Raw genomic sequence first — 20,826 nt, forward strand, 5'->3', positions numbered from 1 at the left:
ATTGTATAATGCAAAATGCTTTCTGATTCATCACCAACCTGTAATTACTGCAAAATTCATTCATACCTGCATTTCATTGTGAAATCCTGCATTCCAAGTATATTTTATCTACTTGTACCAAGTCCTGCTTGGTTCTAAAAATACAATACAAGTATACCTTTTTGTATACTTACCTAATTGGTCTGGATTCAGTATCTGAGTCTTGATTGATTGAGTTCAATAAATGCTTAACAAACCCTCAGGACAAGCATAACTGCTTGCCCACTCAACCACAAAGAGAGTTGTTGGTTGCTACCTAATTTAGCATCTGATATACCTCTGGGGACTACCTGGACTCTGTGCACACTATACCTTACTTTGGTATAATATATACGGACCCACCTTCCTACAATAACCATTACCTCGACTCTACATTGCACCTGTCCACCTTAGGGCACTCCACATCATTGTACTATAGAACATGCCACTACACTATGTAACAGTATACTGTATGCTACGCCATTATACTCTACGACACTTCACTCTACAACACTCCACTCTATGCCACTCCACTGTAAACTATTCCATTGTATGCCACTCTATTATACCACATTCCACTCTACTTCAGAACACTATACTCTACAAAAGTACACTGTATGGCACTCTCCAGCACTCTCCTGTAACACACTCCACTTAATGACACTAACCTCGATGACAGTAGTCTCTACAATTTGAAACAAATTTTGATTAAAAATAAAAAATTAATGAATTTCAATGGAGAAACTGAAGGGTAAACCTTTATAATAATTATGAAACTTCATTTTATTTATTTCCATACAGAGCAAACTTAAAATACACAAACATTACACATTCTTCAGTTATACTTATACCTTAAACTTAATAGAACTTTATTTATTCTTTATCTACAAACCAAACTTAAACTACACAAAAATGTAAATTTCTAAACGTATACTTATACCATTAATTTATAAATACTGCGACACCCTCATATTTGTATAACTTGTGCATCTCATTACACAATGTATTCATCTCTGTAGCCACACCGCATTAACTATAACTCACCACTCTACTGTGCACTATGTTCTCACTAAACATTTGATTTGCAATGTTATAACTGTTCTTGTAAATACTATTATTTTAAATGTTATAAGGGATATGATATAAAAGGTTATAAGCAGTGCATGGAGAAGGCGTGAGTGGAATACATCTTATCCATGCATTGCTTATATAGTCACCCTCATTTTCTCTGGACTTATGCTGCTGACTTTTTGACTCTGTGCACTGGGGCACTGCTAACCAGGCCCCAGTGCATGTGCCCTGACTCATAAAACATGTTTAATTCGGTTATACTCCTAATGGGCCGATTTAACTAAACTATAAGTCCGTAGCATAAAGTACCAAGTGTACCCAGGGCCAATAACTTAAATGTCACTAGTGGACTGCAGCACCTATTGTGACACCACTAAATTGACAATGCAGGCCTTCCACCAGTAATTTGTCCTGTCAAAATAGCACCCTTTTAATATACCTAAACCTTCGTTTTAAAAATTAATGTCACCCTAAGTATGCCTCAAGTGCCCGTAAGGCATGGTGCGTGATATTTGAAAGAAGGACAAGTAGCCGTTTCATGATATACATGTCCTTATGGTGAAAATGCCCTATTTTTACTGTAGCAGGGTTAGCTGTTCCATAAAGATGCATTGGTTTACTATATTAAAGTTAATAAAGTGTTCTCAAATTAGGAACCAGATAAAAAGTTCATTCTTAGACTTTTTAAAATATTTATTACAACCCCAATTCATGATAAAATCAGGTTTGTAATAAATATGTTGCAAAGTATACTTTTAAAAAGACCCCTTTAGCCTGCCTAAAGCCTTAGAAGCCATTTGCCTGAGCTTGCAACTGACATCCAGGAGTTGAATATCTCCTTCATTAGTTGTGAATTGGCCCAGAGAGCTGAGACAAAAGTCTTTGGGTAGTGTTAGGAGGAAGTGTTTTAACCCCTTCGCAGGATGATCATTTGGACTGTGCCGAGGAACTTAATTGCCTTCAAAAGAGCCTGTCCTGTCACAGTCAGATGTAGCTTACACCTAGACCTGCCCCTCTGTTATCCTACTAGCAAGCTGAGCACCAATCCCAGTGAGAGATAAGCTGCTCCCAGAACCAGTTTTGAGTGACTGCAGGGGAGGGTTTGCTCACTTCCATGCCACATCTCTAGGGTGGATACAGGAGGTATGCACAGGGGACAAAAGTTTATTCCATCTTGGTGTTATAAAGATAAGAGCATTGTGGAACTGCTTGCAGTAGGGCACACAGGAGTGCTCCATTCATGGGTAGGGTTACCACTGGCAACTTCTTCCCTATTGAGAAGGAGGAGCCACCCAAAGGCCCAGAACACTGCTGGACTGGGTGGACCTGCACATACAGGTGTGACCAGTGAGGAGAGCCCTAAGTGCTGGACCTGCTCCCACTTGTACACAGGACAAATAAGTGTACTAGAAGGATCAGTTGTCTGACCTTGTGTTAAACTACAGGGACACAAAAGCTGCAAGAAGCCCACTTTCTTCAAGAGACCAGCTGACCATTTCCAACTGGATCTGCCATGGACCCTGCTGGTGGCTTTTGTTGGAGTGAGTCAGATCCCCAACTATTGTTCCTGAGGTCCTGGAACCATTGGCTGGTTTTAGAGTGTACTCATTCTACCAAAACTGCAAACACTGAGACTTAGAATTTTTTTGCCAACTGTTACTCTGGAGTACCTGCTGGAGACCGAGACTGCCTTGAGCTGAAGCCATTGCATTTTTTGTCGCATCCAACTTGCTGGTCTGTCCAGCAGAAGGAGATCTGACTTCCTGAAAAGTGTATCATCGAGGGCTTCACTGAGAGCAACACCAAGCCAAAGCCTTTCTGGGCACAGATGCCAGACATTCTTACCTACATGGATTAGCGTACCAGAACCCCCCCTCCCCCACATCCCACAATTGTCCAACCCTGACTCAGATCCAGGTGACCCCATCAAGGACTCGTTGATGACAACCTCTAGAAATGTTTTAAATTCAAAGGTAAATCTTTGTCCGGGACCAACCTGGTCCTTGAATTCGACTGGCACACCATCACAGATGGCCTTAAAGCATACCTGTTTGCAAGTTTAACTCAACTAGTTGCCTTCAGTTGGTGCTTTGGGCCAGATGCTTGTAGGAACCATTTTGCGAATACCTAAATGCAAATCCTTGTGATCGCAATTAGGAAATCGCAAAGCTGCATATTTGAAAGTGAGTTGAGTACTTTCTGCGATTCCTAGGGCGTCGCAAATCACTTACCTCATGACCCCCTAGGAATTGATAAAATCACAGGGATTGTGGCCTGCTGGGGTCAAAAGATCACCATTCTCCGGGATTGCTTTTTAAAAAAAGCAAACAATTTTTTTAATGCAACCTGTTTCCTCAAAGGAAAACATTTTGCACTTAAAAAAGAAAAATTGAAAGTTTTCTATTCATTTTCTAAGAGCAGGCAGTGATCCGTGAGACCAGTACCTGCTCTGAAAAAACATTTCCCTGCCATTCCCAAAGGTCTGATTCTGAGAATAGGCCTGGTTGCGAACACAAAATTGCCTGTTGCATATGCCCCTTTGTGTTTTAAAAAAAATGTCAGTTCATGTCTACAGTGGATTTTTGCTGTTTTGCCATTATTTTATGAATTAAATATTCTCTATTTTTATAAAATAGAATCCGACATATATTGTGTTGTTGGTAAATGGTACACATTTTCTTAAGTTAGGCCTGTTTTCTCTGTGCCATAGCTACCAAGGATTAAGGTCAGTTCAAATTACTGAAACCTTGACCGGGGCAAATAAGATTATGGGCCTATTTAAAGTTTGGCGGACTGCTTTACTCCATCACTAACGTGATGCATTTACAGTCCACTGTATTACAAGTCCATTATATCCTATGGTACTTGTAATACAGCAGACGAGATATCTGTCACATTTGTGACATGGTAAGCCATCCGCCAAACTCTAAATCAGGCCCTATGACGTTATTACTTGTGGTGGACACCCAGCCACCCCAACTAATAATCCTCTTTTTCACAATCACTACTGTAGACTCCACTTGTCTCTGTATTGATAACAGACACCTTAAATGCGCCCTTAATAGAAAAGTAAGAGTAAAGGCATTTTACAATTGTGATGTCAGCAAAACCAGGTACACTAAGTGAGATAAGTACAAGGAATACATCAAAATTATTAATATAATAACTTTACAAAAAAGCACTACTCAGATAAATTGACATTGATTAGGCAATAATGTAGTGGAAGGGGGTTCATAAAGTATTGTACAGGGCCTATTTATTCAGTCTATTATGTATGTTTACTAAACCTATTATCTATTTAGATATTGTTATTAAATCCTTTTTGTGATCAGCATATCTGAAAAAAACAGTTTTGCATTTTTTTTGTAGGTGAACTTGAAGAGCCTGTTACTTTAATCCCAGAAAACTTTACAGATGCTGAGGAATCAGGTTCATTTATCACAGTTCAGACTGTTACGCAGCCTGATGTGGAGATAATCTTCCCAAGTAATGTCACAGAAGAAGAAGCAAGGGGTAGCATTGCCACCCTGGAACCACTGGACATAACTCCTACTCCCTATGATACCCTGGAACCTTTCACTGCAACCCCCGAAATAGATGTAAGTGCCACAACAGAATCACTCTTCACAGAAGAACCATCTGAGAACAGAACTGACGATGGCATCTCTGGCATGACAGTGGAGGCCACTGTAGGACCAGAACTCACAACCATAGATGAAGTGATCATTCCAGCAACAGTCATTCCCGAGGACTTGCAACCTCTTTCTCCAACTGGTAAGCAAAATGAGGCGCGCTACTTAAAGCTCACTCAACTTTGGTTTTCTTTGGAAACTCACACTACAGTGATCTCTTACATATTTACACAAATCTTAATTAAGGCAGCTCTTGATAACGTTATAATCTACATTAGCATAACCTAATCTCCGTAAGGAGCCCAATTTACTGCCATTCCGCCGAATGTTAAAAACTATACTCTTCCGAGAAGCATGGGGAGTGTCATAAGTTAGCTACCTGTTTTTCTGTAGAGTTGGCTTTTCTTGTATAAGCGCTTAGAGACCCTGGGGTGATAATGCGCTATATAAATTGAAATAAATAGAAATAAAATAAATAAATAACTAATACAATTATATAGTTGAAAAAGGACTCCAAGGTTCATGATCTTTCATGCACCTTGCAATTCACATGTATTGCCTGCCTTTGGCACCAAAGTGATCTCCAGAGTGGTGTATGTGTCCATGTTCTCTAAGTAGTAGTTTTGCCTTTATAGTGTACAAAAGTAATTGACATCCAGACTCCAAAACTGTCACGGAATTATCCAAATGTAAAAAGTTACTATACATACTTCTAATAAAATATTAAATGACAACTATGATGCCTTGATGGAACCAATCAAAAGTTAACTTCCAAGAGAAAGCAAAACGCTTTAAAATGACAGCCACATTTTCTATATGCAAAACTACGAGCTGGTGGTGCAACGCTATAGGGTACGGTCTGCACCTTTTGAAGCTAGCTATTTTACCTTCTAGTTCATCAACAAGGATAACAGTAGCTTGGTCCCTACTAATATTTAGGTCCCTACTAACTTTAATTTCTTATAAAAAGTAAGGAGCCTACTATCCTGAGGCTGACCCACTCAGACCTCAGCCACTTCAACCAAAGATAGTTTTGTTCACAAAGCAAAATTTTATCATTTATACTGAAGTCCAAATTCCAACAAAAACATGACATTTCTTAAGGAAAGCTGAGGATCTAAAATCAGGTTCTTGGGTTTTAAGTTATAATGAATTCACAGCCAGAAGAACACGAAAGATTATTTTACAAAGCCATAGTACAAATTAGCATGTGGCCATAAAGGACTAGAGATGATCGTGCAAAGAATAATTTAAAAAGATCAAACTTTAGTAGTTACTTTGTACAGAGCTCAGCTTAGTTTCTGATCTTTGGCATTTCCTGTGGTTTTAGAATTTGTTTGTATAAAATTATGTATGGAGAGCTGATATTGTCATGGTTTCAGCAATGTAGAGCGTTTTTTTAAAGCAAATTGGGTTCCACAAAAGACAAATCAAGCTAATGGTAAAGATATTTTATTTCTATTGCACAATGATTTGCGAAAAAAAATGATAAGAGCTCATCATGCTTTACAACATTTGTTGGCATTTACAACTTTGCTCCCAAAAGCTCCTCAGATGAAAAGTGTTTAAATTGAATTCAGCAAATGCTTTCTTCTTCTGTTGTATAAATCCTCTGTATAGTGCTTCATGACCCTGTTGACACATTCTGTGAGGTCAGGTAAGAGGCTAACACATTCGTAGTACATACTTAGGGAAGTGTGGTCTATGTGGGAATAGTTGGGTGTCTTGCAGAAGATTCAGAAGGGAACTCCAGTCGTGTATTTCTTATGCATTTTTAATACGTTTGTCTGACAGAGTCATGAACTCAAATATATGCTAAACCAATGTCTGATTCTACAAGTATTAACTTTTATTTTAATGTTCTGTTTGGACAGGTGTTGTCTTTCACTACCGTGCTGGTGCCAGCAGGTATTCTCTCAACTTTGCCCAAGCTAAACAAGCATGCAGAGACAACAATGCAATTATTGCAAGTCCAGCATTACTCCAGTTAGCCTATGAAAAAGGCTTTGATCAATGTGATGCAGGCTGGGTTTCTGACCAGACTGTGAGGTAAGATAAAGTAGATTTAATAAACTGGAGGAAACATATCCATGTAAGCATGATTTATACTACTTTTCAGACTCTTACAAACTAATGAATACAGAGTTGGTTTGTGGATTATTATCTGGGAATTTTTGTAGTAATTCCATATTACTGTTAAATGGTAAGGTAAAGGGATTGCTGTACTAAATACAAAAAATTGAAGGTAAGCTCCAGTTTGCTTTGATTGATCAATAGAGACAGAGAAATCAAAAACAAAGGATTTGTTTTTCTAATTTCAACATTTGTGGTACAGAAATATTTGTAGTTTTTCTTTCTGCAGCAGTAACTCTCTGCAGTTGAAGTTTGGATTTGACTATTTACATATTTTAAGACATTTGGGGCCAGATGTAGGAGCCTAAATACCGGTCGGTAACGGCCGAATTCGGCCGTTACCGACCGGTATTTAAGAATTGGCATGTAGGAGCATTTATTTTACAGATTCGGTAAATTTACCGAATCGGTAAATTTACCGATTCTGTAAAATACCGAATCGGTAATTTTACCGATTCGGTAAATCCAAATGTAGGTGGGACTCTTCTGAGTCCCAAAGGCAATACAGATTCGGTATTTTACCACCCAGTTCAACTGGGTGGTAAAATACCGAATCCAGGTGTGCATGCACATGTGTGCATGCACACCTATGCCATGTGACAGACAGACATGCCCTTAGGGCATGTCTGTCTGCCACATGGCACACATGCCTGTATTTGGGGTGCTAGAGGGTGTCAAAGTGACACCCCCTGCACCCTGGCAGGAATCGGTATTTACCGATTCGGTAATTACCGAATCGGTATTTCCCATTGATTCCTATGGGCTTCACAGCCCATAGGAATCAATAGGAAATACCGATTCTGTATTTTTTACCGAATCGGTAAATACCGAATATTAACGATTCGGTATTTCAATTTCTAGAAATACCTACATCTCCCCCCTTCATATTTACCGATTCATAAATACCGAATCGGTAAAATTCGGTATTTATGAATCGGTAAATACGTTTTTCCTACATCTTAGATGCTGCAGGGGCAATGGAAATTGTCAACAAAGGATATGGAATGAGAATTACATCCACACCGATAGAAATGGAACAGGTCATAACTGAAATGAAAAGGAAGATTATGAATCTAAAAAGGGGCAAAGCAATGGCGTCTCATCTTACTCTGTGTTCTGTAGGGAGTTTTTTTGAATTATCTATCTCAAAACGTATGATTTTTTTCTGGACGAATCCAGTGAATTCTCTTTGCTAATGTTTTACTTAAAAGTTTTTTTGAAAATGCTGCCTTTCAAAGCTCAGACTAAATCCAGTCTGTGTTACCAATTTTTGAATTGCAGTATCGTTTGAAAAACACACTTTTTTTAATAACTAAGAGAGGCAAATGTATCTATCTGATGTTATTTTAACACGGCAGGTAAAAATGCAAATTTGTACAACTAAGCCTAGATTTTGTGACGCTCGTAGTGCCCATTGGATCACTTTCCCAAACTCTACAGAGGTGAGTCTGCAACGAAAAGCCTCTGTGAGGTTGGGGCTTGACAGATAATCCTTCAAAAAGATTGGCTACAGGGTTCACAAAGACCCACCTAGTATGGTAACTGCCAAGAGCGTTGGCTCACTGGGTAAAGAGTAGTATCTGCATTTACTGTACCAGAATCAGAATTTTCGAGTTGCATTAATGCCTATAGATCGTCCACATCATTGTTCTATAGAATATGGATGTTTTAACAAATATCAGAACTTCCTATTCTCCAAGATAATCCTAGCTCTGAAAATCAATATTTCAATGATGCAGTTCAACATTTTGGAGGCTTGTGCCCAAATAACACTGGCTTCTGGAACTTTCCTGATAGATAAAGTGAGAAAAGATGGGCTTTCATTAACGTTTTAAAAGAGCTGTAATAATGCACGGTGTAGAGAATAGCTGAAAGAGCATTCCAATATTTTGAAGCAAGGATCTAAAAAGAACAACCACCTTTCCTGGCACACCGGATCCGAGGAGTGATCAGGCGTTTAGAGCTAGCCAATCTAGTGACATTAAAATTAGGTGATGTGACTAGTTATTATTGATGTGACCAGTGATGTAATCAGTGATGTCATAAGAGATGTCATAGGATATGTCATAAGTGATGTAATGTGGGAGGTCATAAGAAGTGCATGGCAGGGGTGCTAGTCATGGCGGGCTTATGGTTAGGAAAGCTATATAACTGTTGAATTCCTGGCTTAACGCCGCACTCTGCCACTTCCCTTGTGCATATGCCCCTTGGTCGGCATTGAAGCTCACAAGATCGGCAACTCACACAAGCAGTCTAGTGAGCAATAGGTCTCTGGCAGATCAGGACTTTCTGGCTCCTCTGGATATCACGGGTTTCTGGGCGATAAATACAGGGGAATTGGAGTAAAGAGCTTTGTGAGTAATGCAAGCCAGTTTAAATTGGATTCTGGCCTCATAGGGAAGCCAGTTCATAACTTTAAGGTGGGGAGAGATATGGTTGAACTTCTTTGAGCCAGTTAGGAATCTGGCGGCGGCATTGAGGCAGCCTTTCAATGGGGCCAGAGAGTTCTTGGGTAGCCCTGCGAGAGTAGAGCATCCATATTCTAGTCTGGAAATGACTAGTGCCTGGATTGCCATTTTTAGGTTGGAAGCGTTGAGGAAGGGTTTCAGGTTTCTTAGGTAACTTTGGCCATCGAGTTGATGTGGCCTGCATGTTCAAGCTGCCGTCAAGGGTTATTCCAAGGGATTTCGCAGAGTCCTCAATGGTAGGAGGGCAGTTTATGGCTGTGATAGCCTTGATCCATTCCTGGATGTCTGGATTGGTTTTGGGTGGGGATATTAGAAGAAATTCAGTTTTATTTGCGTTAAGTTTAAGCTGGTTGGTGGTGAGCCAGTGGAAAGTCAGCTTCTAGTCTTCATTGAGGAAGAGAATGACCTCAGAGGGAAGAGATGTTAATGTAGATCTGTGTGTCGTCAGCGTACATGAGGTTTGAGATATTGGCGGGGCGTAGCACCTCTGTGAGCGGTTCAAGGTCAAGATTGAAGAGGCTAGGGGAAAGGGTTGATCCTTGGGGGACTCCAACCATGATCGAAGAGGGGGTGGAAAGGTAACCGTTGATGAGGACTCTCTGTGAGCGATTTTGGAGGAAGGACCTAAACCATTCAAGGATGGTGCCATCCAAACTCATCCTAAGTTTGAGGCGTTCAAGGTGTTGTTGCAAATTGAGCATGCCAGATATTCGCAGGAGTCTGTAAGGTCCGCCGTAAGTTCAGTAACAAGGAGGTTAGATACCTCCCCCTTTTTTTTCTTTGAATGCCTGTTCAGCCTCACAATGTTGTAATTGGGCGGGACTACGAAGTCTAGGTAGCGCGATGAGGACTCCTTGAGCCAAGATTCAGTCAAGATCACTAAGTCCGATTTTTGGCTCAGGATGAGTTCGGCGACGTCAGAGGCATGCTTTACTGCTGACCGGCAGTTAATTAGGAGGCCGGCTAGAGAGGGGTCCAAGTAAATGTATTGTATTTATATAGCGCACTTCTACCCGGAGGCCTCGTAGCGCTGTATTCATACTGCTGGGGAACCCATCCTGGCTTTCCTGTGAAATGTCCACTCCTGGGCACCCCCAAGGTGAAGCCAGGCATCTAAGCGCTCCTGGGGCCGTTGTGGAGATTAAGCAAGCTATTGCCCAGAGTCACAGAGTGGGACCCATGATTAGAATAGGTACCGAGGCGAGAATTATCAGGTCCGGGGAAATTGAGTCCAAGAGCCGCCGAGGCGGGAATTGAACCCTGGTCCCTGGCCAGACCTCTGCATCAGGGTCTGCCGCTCTAACCATTGAGCCACGCTTCTCCACCACTCCACCAAGTGAGTGTTATGGGTAGGAGCAGGGTTGGGTAGTCTCGCTAGGTTGCTATTGACCACCCCTCTAATGCGGAGTGTAGCTGATGTGTTGGGGTTGGTTGCAACCGTGCAGATAGGGTGTTCGTCCCTCCGGTTTGAGGGGGATGGGGTTGTCAAGGCAGATTCGAAGCTAATGAGGAGGTCTACCACTTCTTCCTCCAGTAGGTCTAAAGGGTTAGGCATACCAGGGGTAGATTTGTACTTATGGAGGAGGGCAAGACCTTCCTCTGCCGAGAGGAGGCAAGGTTGCTTGCGGGGGCACAAGTGTCTCAGGGGTAGCAGTAGTGGGTGAAGGAGGGGCTTAGTGTAGTGGGGTCACGTTCTGCGAGAGCCAGAGATTCGAGAAGGAGAGTTCGGTGAGGTGCAGGAGGTTCTTTAGATCCAGAATGGACTTGTGGATGCTTCGGGTTAGTTCGGTAGCTCTGCGGTGGAGAGTATCAATATCTCTATAGGAGGGACGTTCTTGCGGGCAGGGGGCCTGTAGCATGAGAGCGATACTGATGGAATGTGCTGGTAGCCTAGTGGTGAGGCTAAGTCGATCAATATCCCTATAAGAGAGAAGTTCTTGAGGGCAGGTGGCCGATGGGATGGGAGTGATTCTGTTGGACTGCGCTGGTAGTCTAGTGGTGGGGCTAAGTTGACCAGTGCCGTGGGCCCTAGTAGACATTTCAATTACCACATGTGCGGGAAGATTTTGCGGGCAGGAAGTTAAGGGTTTGGGGACACTTCTGTTGGCATGTGCTGGTAGCATAGTAAAGGGGCTAGGTTGGCTAGAGATGTGAGCCCTAGGGAGAGTTTCGGAAGCAGTCGGAGAGGGGGAAGCTTGTAAGCCTGAGTTCAGTGGTATAGGCGCGCAGTGGTTGGCATGCACCGTCAATATTGTAATAAATGAATAAAATGTTTGCTGATGCCTAAGGGGTGTTGAACCTTCTAGAAATCGATTATAGGAGGCCAATTTAGAAATGACCATAGATGATGAATGCTGGCAGTACTGTGAAGCCCAGACAGGATATGTTTCCATAGGTTTATACATTTGAGATTACTACACTACATGCGTTACTTTACAATTCACTTGCACAGCGTTTGATCCGACAGTAAGTTCTAATTTCTGCAGATGTACACCCAGATTTCCTACAACAGGCACGGTATTGTCCATATAGCCAGAACTCTTGGGGAACGGTTATTATTGTGATATTTAAGATTACTTTAGTGTTTTTGAAACCATTCCTGTTCTGCTACTTGGGTATGTGGCAAATGTTTCATGTTCGCACCAATGCCTTATACCTAATGACGTGGAGGAAAAGACCACGTAAGATATACAAGTGGTTAAAAGACACTGTATTCTGTAACGAAAATACTGTCATATACTCAACTCTAAAGCCATTTTTGTCACATCTACAAGACATTTGGGGTTTGATGAGAGAATATTTTGTCATTTTGAACATGAAATGTGATCTGTTCCAGATACTCATATGCCATACGTAGACCATGTGGCTGCTCATGCTTTTCAGAATGGTGGGAGGGGGTTTATGCTGGCGACGGTCTATGTCTTTGGTGTTATTGAACAGATTTTTATTCTGGCAGTGCTTTGTACTTCTGTAAAGTGATAGTTCTTTCTTTTTGCCATTTTGAATGAAGAACAGGGTTTTCCTTGGGGGTCATGATTACTGGACTTTATTGATGCTGTCACCCACCTTGAAGAATCCTTCTGTTGTAATAAATGGGAAATTTACAAAAAATATAAAAACTTATGTTAATATAATAAAATAAAAGAATTTGCAGCCATATGTTCCACCTCTGTTTCCTCTTTCACAGATACCCAATTGTGACCCCAAGAAAAAACTGCTTCGGAGATAAGAATGACCTCCCCGGAGTGCGCAACTATGGCTTGGTTCACCCAGCAGAGACATTCGATGTATACTGTTACATTGATAGATTGGGAGGTATGCCATCCACACTCTTCTTTAACGTCATGTGCACAGAGTCTGATAAGATAAACTGCATTGCACAAATGTAGCAATCTGTTTCCGTATCATTTCCTCTCAGCTATCCAAAGCGCTTTGTTCCATTCTAGCTTCCTGTCCGAAGCTTTCTGTACACTCTACCCAGCTGCATATCTATCATGTTTTCCGATTGTATATGTACCCCTTCAGACCTGGTAGCTGCTGTACACGTGCTATTCAGTAGTGGCTCATCAAGGGAGTGCTGCGGGTGGTGGGGCGGGGTGGGGGAGGGAGAAGGTGGGGGGGTAGTAAACTCCAGCATATGCTTATTGGGTGTTGCAGCGTGCACATTGTAATTTGTTTTATTTATTTATTTCTTTACTTACCTCCGTTTGGCTGTATGCTGGAGTTTACTACCCCCCACCCTGCCCCTCCCCTCCCCTGCCCCACCCCATCGCCCCGCAGCGCTTCCTTGAGGAGCGGCTACTGGTGCTATTCATCTGTCACGTGGCCTCTGTACTGATTCTAATAAGTCATGCAGAGGTTTCTGCACCAATTTAGCCTATCTATCCAACTGTTGATGTAACCCATGTCATAGCCTTGTTCAAGGATTGACTAGTCTCTTCCTGCTCAGCAGTTCAATTAAATTTATAGCCATTGTTGATATTTTTCAAAAGGTTTATGTACGTCGTCTCCCACGTTTTCCAATGGTTTCTCTACTTAGATGTACACATTTTCTCCTAGCTACCAAATGGTGTATTCACATGATGCTTGTTAACTGTTTTCCATCCACATCTGTGAAAAATCACTGTTACCCAATAATTTTCATTTAAATTACTATAATTTATTCAAGGGTAAACCATGCAATTTATAGGCATGAGAAAAGGAAACATTCCAATTCAGCACATCATTCCTCACAGCTCATTAAAAAATACACATACATACACATTATTAGCAATACAAATTAATGGATCAAAATACACAGCACAATTAAGAGATAAACCCACTGTACTCTGCTGCCACTAATGTTTATGTATGATTCTACCTTGTTGCCTACTGTTTCCTAAGCTCTGCCTACCTTGCTTCCGGAAGATTTAGGTACATGCTTTACTTATATGTCCTATGAGTTCACTGCCCTATTTGACCTTCCTCTCCAAAACATTTATTTAAATAAAGTGTCAAACGTTTTCTGTATCATATTCCTAGCTATTAAAGATATCTATAACCAACAATACCCAGCTGTTCCTCATGATTTTCTCTGTGCCTCTTGTATTTTTTGTCTTTAGGGAAGGTGTTCTTTGCAACCCAGCCAGGTCGCTTCACTTTTGAAGAAGCTCATGAATACTGTCAGAACCAAAATTCCACTCTGGCCACTACTGGACAGTTGTATGCTGCTTGGAAACTGGGCATGGATAAATGTCGTGCCGGGTGGCTGGCTGATGGCAGCACCCGATACCCAATTGTGACTCCCCGCCCGGCCTGTGGGGGAGACAAACCTGGAGTCAGGACCGTCTATGTCCACGCCAATCAAACTGGATACCCGGATCCTCTGTCCCGCCATGATGCCTTCTGTTTTAGAGGTACTGTTGAGAGGTACTGGCCTTCTGTATGACCCGATTTTCCAAAGATTCTCTCCCATTGTGTGTATATGGGAAAAATCTTTTGAAAACATAAGGCCTGTGGTTTGAGTAAAAGTCATTTCGGCCGTGCAGAATCATGCCCTGAAAATTAAAATAGTAAGGTGGAATGATACATTTATAGTAAGAGCTTAGACACGTGTTACCAAGAGGAAACATGATATATTATTTTGTGGTTTTATGTTATGCTTTCTTAGGTAAAGTGAGACTTCTAAAAACTATCCTGGACTATGAATTATGAACTCAATAGAACTTATCTGCCATGTTATCATGCTGGTATCACCTTCCAGTGGATCAAATGTCAATAGCATCTGTGTGCAAAGTGGATTGACTATACAACACTTGAAGGAGCTCCACTGGATTCACATTCATAGATGAGCACAATTCAAACTCTTTACGCACAACTTCAAAGCACTACATAACACTGGCCTAGATTACCTCAACAATTGCATCTGCTTTTGCAATCTTTCCAGACACCTCCGGTCGTCTTGACTCCTACTTGTGCAAATACCACACATACGGAAAAGCAGATCTGACAGTAAAAACTTTCTCCTTTGTCGCATCTAAAGCATGGAATGACCTGCATCTATACATGAGCCTCTTCCTCACTTCTTGAATTGCACAAGAAGCTGGAAATCCTGACTTTTGAGTAGTCCCACTAGGTCCTAGGTGTGCCTAGCCCCACACCTGCTAAGTGTCAGGAAACACTCTCAGGTGATAATGTGCTCTACAAATCTGCATAAGATAACATACCATAGCAGCAACGTTCACCCCAAAAAGGTCTATTATTATTGGCAGCTAACAGCTGTTTTTTGTAACACAACTCAAAGATACTCATTTCATTGACCAGTGAAAAATGAAACGTTTACCCATATGATCACAGGACCAACCACAGGTTCTTTGACTGAATGGATTGATCCACTGAATCATGATGCTCTTTTCGGTAGTATGTCACTACAGTGAGGTCAAGAATACTGACCTGCACATATATCAGTTACACAGTTTGGACAACCAACAGATAATCAAGGTTCTCATATATAGGGAAGTATAGATTTACTACTCTTAACTCAATGTTACACAGTCTTTACAACTCTGTCATTACCTCGCAGGTGAGTACCGTATGAGTCTTAAACATGGAGGTAAAGCACCAAGAGGGCACTTATATGATACTATACCAAGCAGGTAAGTAATTTTAAAATGATTAAGTATATAAATATATAAATATATTTATCATGTGTTTCTATATGCATATATATATTTTAGTGTTATGTCACTTAACAAAGGTAAAGTAGGGGATTTTAGGGTTTAGAGATAGTTAGTTGTAAGGGGTAGCAAGATGTTTTTACGGTTCAGGGTTGGGTAGTGTATAGGGGGAGTTTTTAAGATTAAGGAGATAGTGTATAGGAACTGTAAAGAGTTCACAGCATTCAGGAGAGGGTAGTATACAGGGGAACTAAGGGTTTTTAAGGTTCATGGGGGCATATTTTCAAGACAGGCGATACAATTATCGCCGCTTTAGCGGCAGAAAGCTGCTGCTAAAACGGCGATGATGGGCTTGATAATATGCTCTATGAAATTCCAATTGAAGTCCATGCTAAATGTGAAGGACATCTAACATGGGCTTCAATTGGAATTCCATAGAGCATATTATCAAGCACATTATCACAGTTTTAGCGGCAGTTTTCTGCAGCGCAGGGCTCACACAACCGGGGGGGGTAGAGAGCAGCGGGGAAATATGGGGAGCGTGCCGCCCGTGTCGCGGGGCCCGGTTGGGGTCTGGTTTTCCCATGACTGAGCCGGCCGAGCCACCCCTGACCACACAGCAGGACAGCTGCAGGTAAGGAGCCCACGGCCCAACAAAGCTGCCCAGAAGCGTAAACACTGTGGAGGAGGCGACCGGCAAGCTCAGCTAGAGTAGGGGCTGAGGTGATTTACCCTTAGTGGAGTGAGCAATAATGGAGAAGGCTGGCAGGATGATCTCCGGGTCATCGTAAGAATCTGAGGTGGCATTTGAAAAGAAGGCAGCACAGGGACATCAAAGTGAGTTATGTGTGCTGGAATGGACAAAAACTCTCGGGCATATTCAAGAAATTAAAAAATGTGGATAAGAAACTCGTATGGCTAAACTTGAAAACTTGGTTTTAGAGTACTTCATAAAGTGTTGATTGTTATTAGGACAACTTGCTAGATGTTGCCCTGTAACCAACAATTGTAAACAAAAGACCATAAGTCTTTAAATTACTGTCTCTGAGCCTTTCAATCTTTCTAGTTGGAGGATTAAATACTTAAATGTTGGGCAACCGAACTTGAATGTTGAATAAATAGTGTGTGGAAGGGTGGGTAGGAGTATTTATTCACATCTGACACAGATGGCAAGCTTTTTGAGAAATGTTCAAGATATTGTTCCCGTTAAATAACAGGACAATTGATTGCTAGAATCGGATTTCTGTGAACCTTTCGCAGTAGATGTCCCGACCTATTTACAAAGAGGGAATTTCCTAGTGAGACACTCACCTTTGCCCATTAAAGACACTAATGACAGGGTGAGTACTTGCATTTAGTGGTAAAGAGGTCAGCTTAGTGAGATCTTCAATGTACCAGAGCAAAGCAGAGAAGTTTTTCATTGATCAGATCCAATGCCAAATTTCAATTTGTTTTCCCTGTTAAGGTAAAATATGTCTTGTTTGATTAGAGGCTAAATGCATGTCTGGTGGGGTATGACAAAAATAAATTAACCATCGAACACTAGAAAGGGTGGATTTTATAGCAAGGAATTTATCTTCAGCATAATCAAGATTGAGTGAATGAGAGACTGAGTCATTCAGTGTGTGAGTATAAACGAGTCCGTAAATCATCTATATCAGTGTTTACCAAACTTTGGGTAACTAGACAATTTTTTTGGGGGTCGCAAAAGCCAGAGTAATAAATAAAAATGCATTCAAATTTTGCATTAAAGTTGTCACATTCGCTGGTGATTCAAAGACAGAGGTCAAATGTCAGGCTATTTTATTCTTTTAATATAGGGTTTGGTGATACTTTTCTTTCTCCTGACTGCAAAGTGAGAGGAGTTTTTAAAGTGAATTATGTGACAATGTAGGATGATGTTTTTAGCAAGACACAACAAAATGTAAATACCTGTAAATGAACTGTATACATCCAGCAGTTAGGAAAGCTAAAATAAAATACTTTTTCCCTCAATTCTGAAGAGTGTTGGAAACAGAGATTTTAATAGGATCAAAACATATCAAGACTCGTACTTAAGTATGCATTTGCATAAACCACCCAAAGATATTGTCTAACTAGTAGTAACTCAGAATAGTTCTGATGTGCTTTCCCTAAAAGCTTCTAATTGATTCAAAAAGGAAATGGCAGAGATCAATACTGGGTCAGAAAAGGTTCTACCTAACAAGAACTGTAACAGGTGTTTGTAAAGGATAGATATTTCTAGAAGGGATGCATTATGATAATTCTGCCCACAAATAGCTTGCAGCTGTTTCAGATTAATTGTAGTGCACCGTGCATTACATTTTGATACCATTGGTGCCATAGTGTTGCTGCACTTAATACTCAGGCTTTCTTCTCATCTTCAAAGGCCTATCGTTTTTAATATATCTACATAATGTGGTCATATCAAATCAAACAAGCATTAATAACTTCCAGATGTATTTTTGACTGTAATATGGGGAGATAATATGTAACATGTACTATTTAGGAGAGGATGTGGCCTAACAGCTAGGGCAGTCGACCTCAAATTTGGAAAACTCGGTTCGAGTCTCCGCAACAACACTCAACATCCTGTGATTCTAGGCAAATCACTTAATCTCCCCATGCCTAACAAAAATGATAGTGTCCTCGAGAAAGGCAACTGGTGCGCATGAAAAACGCTTCGGGTCAAGTTTGCGCTATATAAAACTCTGGAAAAAAACTAAATATCCATTCCTCTCATTTTGGTTTCCTATTGCATTGTGCGCCACGCATATATATATATATTATAGCCTTGTAGCCCGCCCTAGAGGGCTATACCGGCTATTAAAGGCCCTCTCCAGCGTTAAAGGCCTGAGCCGAAGGCAAGGGCCTTTAACAAGGGAGAGGGACTTTAATACCGGTATAGCCTAGCTACGAAAGGCTATAAGGCTATTAGAACATTCTGCCACTATAGGGTAGAATGTTCTAACAAAAAAAAAACAAAGCCTTATGGGAGCGGGAGGGGATCAGAATCCCCTCAGGCTCCCTGAAGCCTTTGTTCAAAGCCACAGCTGTGAACAAAGAAACATTGGAATGTTGGAGCTCCAGGCTTATACCAGCCATTATAAGCTCGGAGCACTCCATTGTTTTCAATGGAGCTCCCAACATTCCAATGTTCTAATTTACATTAATGTGCTACATCAAATTGCAGCCATCCCTTGATTTAAAGGTCTATATATTCAAATCTCAGTGCCTTATGACCAGCGTATTTGTTCACTAGATATACATTTCTTTGACTTGCGCTTCAATTCAACCCTTTACTGTCAACGTAATTATGCACGTAACGGCATTTCATCAAGCTGCATATGTTGCTCAATTTTGGAGCACTTCGGAAGAATGCAGCAGTATGAAAACAGCTAAATTGTTCAATGCAGAATGCCTCAGTACCCGCTCAGAACCAGAATTTTTCTGCAACATTTTAACCGTTTCTCTTGTAACGTAAAGAAACAAACTTTGTAATGTTTTAGCCCTCATAGCATTTCCAGAACTTAGGACTTTTATATCTTACCACTCAATGTACTAAGGAACAGAGTGAACATGTTTGTAATGCTTTCAAAGAGTTGCACCTTCTTGATTTATTCTTTCATTTTGGTTTAATTTGTTTTGAGTAGGTTCACATCCGTCTGTGGAGATGGGGCCAATGCACGCAGATTCTCATTTTTACCCATCAATATGATGTGACAATGGTCCTGACACAATGTGGCATAAGGTGCAAAGCGTGACCCAATTATGGCCTGTTATATGCCCTTTTTACTGAAATGTTCTCTGCTTTTCGTGAACACCCAGCCCCTACAGCCTACTCCTAGCCATTTGATAACCCACTGTGGTTGACAATGTTTGTACTGAGATTGGCTTCCAGTGAATTTCAAGGGATGATCTCCCTACCTGATGTACTAATTAGCATCTGACTGATACGATAACATGGAATTAAGATAATATTAACACGTGTACCTTAAAAACTAACATTCTACCATTATGCTATCATTTGTCTTGTTTTATAGCCATACCATCGGAGGAAGAGGAAGTTGTGACCCCATGGATTGACGACGAGCTTGTGGTGACTGACATACCTTCTGGGGAGGAGACAACTGTGGATATGGAGCTTGCCACTCAAGTTGAGAATCAGACAGATCTTTGGATCACTGATTTCACTACCCTTCCCATTGATGTGTCAATGCTGACTGGTAGGTTCATTAGAGCACCCCGAGTCTTACCACAGTGTTTTCTTAAGTATCAGTCAATGTGCCAATGAGATCAAAGGTTGGTTTCATTTAGAGTTTCTGGGCTTTAGTACTGGCACCAAAATAAAATGAACTTGTGTTAATAAATGAACTGTCAGTGTGACGTGAAAAAAACATTACAACTTAAAACCTTACTATATAAAGCCTTCCAACGTGTTTCAAGCAACGAGGTGGGGTTTGTTTACTAACTCACTTTAACTTTCCCTATAAGTAGTCATTGCTCCAGTAGAGTTCTTTCTGATCAAATATGTATACAGTTATTAAGCTATCCCTAATAAAGGGTTCCTAATCATAGGCAGATCAAAACCAAAATTAATCAAATCTTTGCATAATGCCAAAAACCTGAAAGCATCAGGGCGTTGCGTGAATCTAAGAGCACCAGGAAATAACTATGGTTTCTGGTCAGCCTGGGCTATCTCACATGTTGTTCTTCTTTAGAGACTTCTGATACAATGTCATACAAATGTATGGAAGCTCAGCTGCACCACATCCGGTTGTTTTGTATTGAATCAGTTCAAATAGATGTAAAATGTCTTGATGCTAAAGGTAGTGTCACTATAACCCTAGTGTGATACACACCATGCTTTGAGAAAACGTAGTGATTGCCTGAATATTTACATTTCTATGCCAATGGCTATCAGTTAATTGATGGTATATTAAGTTGATTGTCTTTCTTTTGATAATAAGTAATGTGCATGTTTCTGTGCTATATAGAGGGGAAAAGGAGACTATAACTCTATCCAGCACATGTAATTAATTAAATAGCTCGTAGAAAAGGAAGGTAATCTATCTTCCTTTTCCCCGGAACCTGTTGATTTTAGAAAGCAATCAGCATATTAATAGGTTTGCATTGTAGCCATATAAATTAAAAATTCTAGCTCAAAGAACTGCAAATGGTGCCCAAGCCTCCCATATTCCTTGACTCTTCACGATCTGTTAAAACTTACTAAGATTAGAAATTGATACAATATAAGTAGGTCAATTCGAATCAGGAGACTCTGTGGTCATTGCATTGTCTGCATTTTTGTCACTGTCTGCTCAATAAGTTGCAGATGTCACAAAAAAA

At 40.8% G+C, this 20,826-nt stretch overlaps 1 protein-coding gene across 2 annotated transcripts in view; it reads left to right on the plus strand.

Moving 5' to 3' along the window:
- The window catches only part of ACAN (aggrecan), a 239,099-nt gene that overhangs the window by 137,424 nt on the left and 80,849 nt on the right, over positions 1–20,826 (plus strand). For both annotated transcript variants that reach the window (XM_078683188.1, XM_078683189.1), the window contains exons 7-11: positions 4,459–4,863; positions 6,596–6,770; positions 12,510–12,637; positions 13,924–14,217; positions 19,521–19,703. In XM_078683188.1, coding sequence (XP_078539314.1) covers positions 4,459–4,863; positions 6,596–6,770; positions 12,510–12,637; positions 13,924–14,217; positions 19,521–19,703 — 1,185 coding nt within the window. The remainder of the gene's footprint in view (positions 1–4,458; positions 4,864–6,595; positions 6,771–12,509; positions 12,638–13,923; positions 14,218–19,520; positions 19,704–20,826) is intronic.

This window comes from Lissotriton helveticus, chromosome 3_1, assembly GCF_964261635.1.
Source record: "Lissotriton helveticus chromosome 3_1, aLisHel1.1, whole genome shotgun sequence".
In the NCBI taxonomy this organism is placed as follows: Eukaryota; Metazoa; Chordata; class Amphibia; order Caudata; family Salamandridae; genus Lissotriton; species Lissotriton helveticus.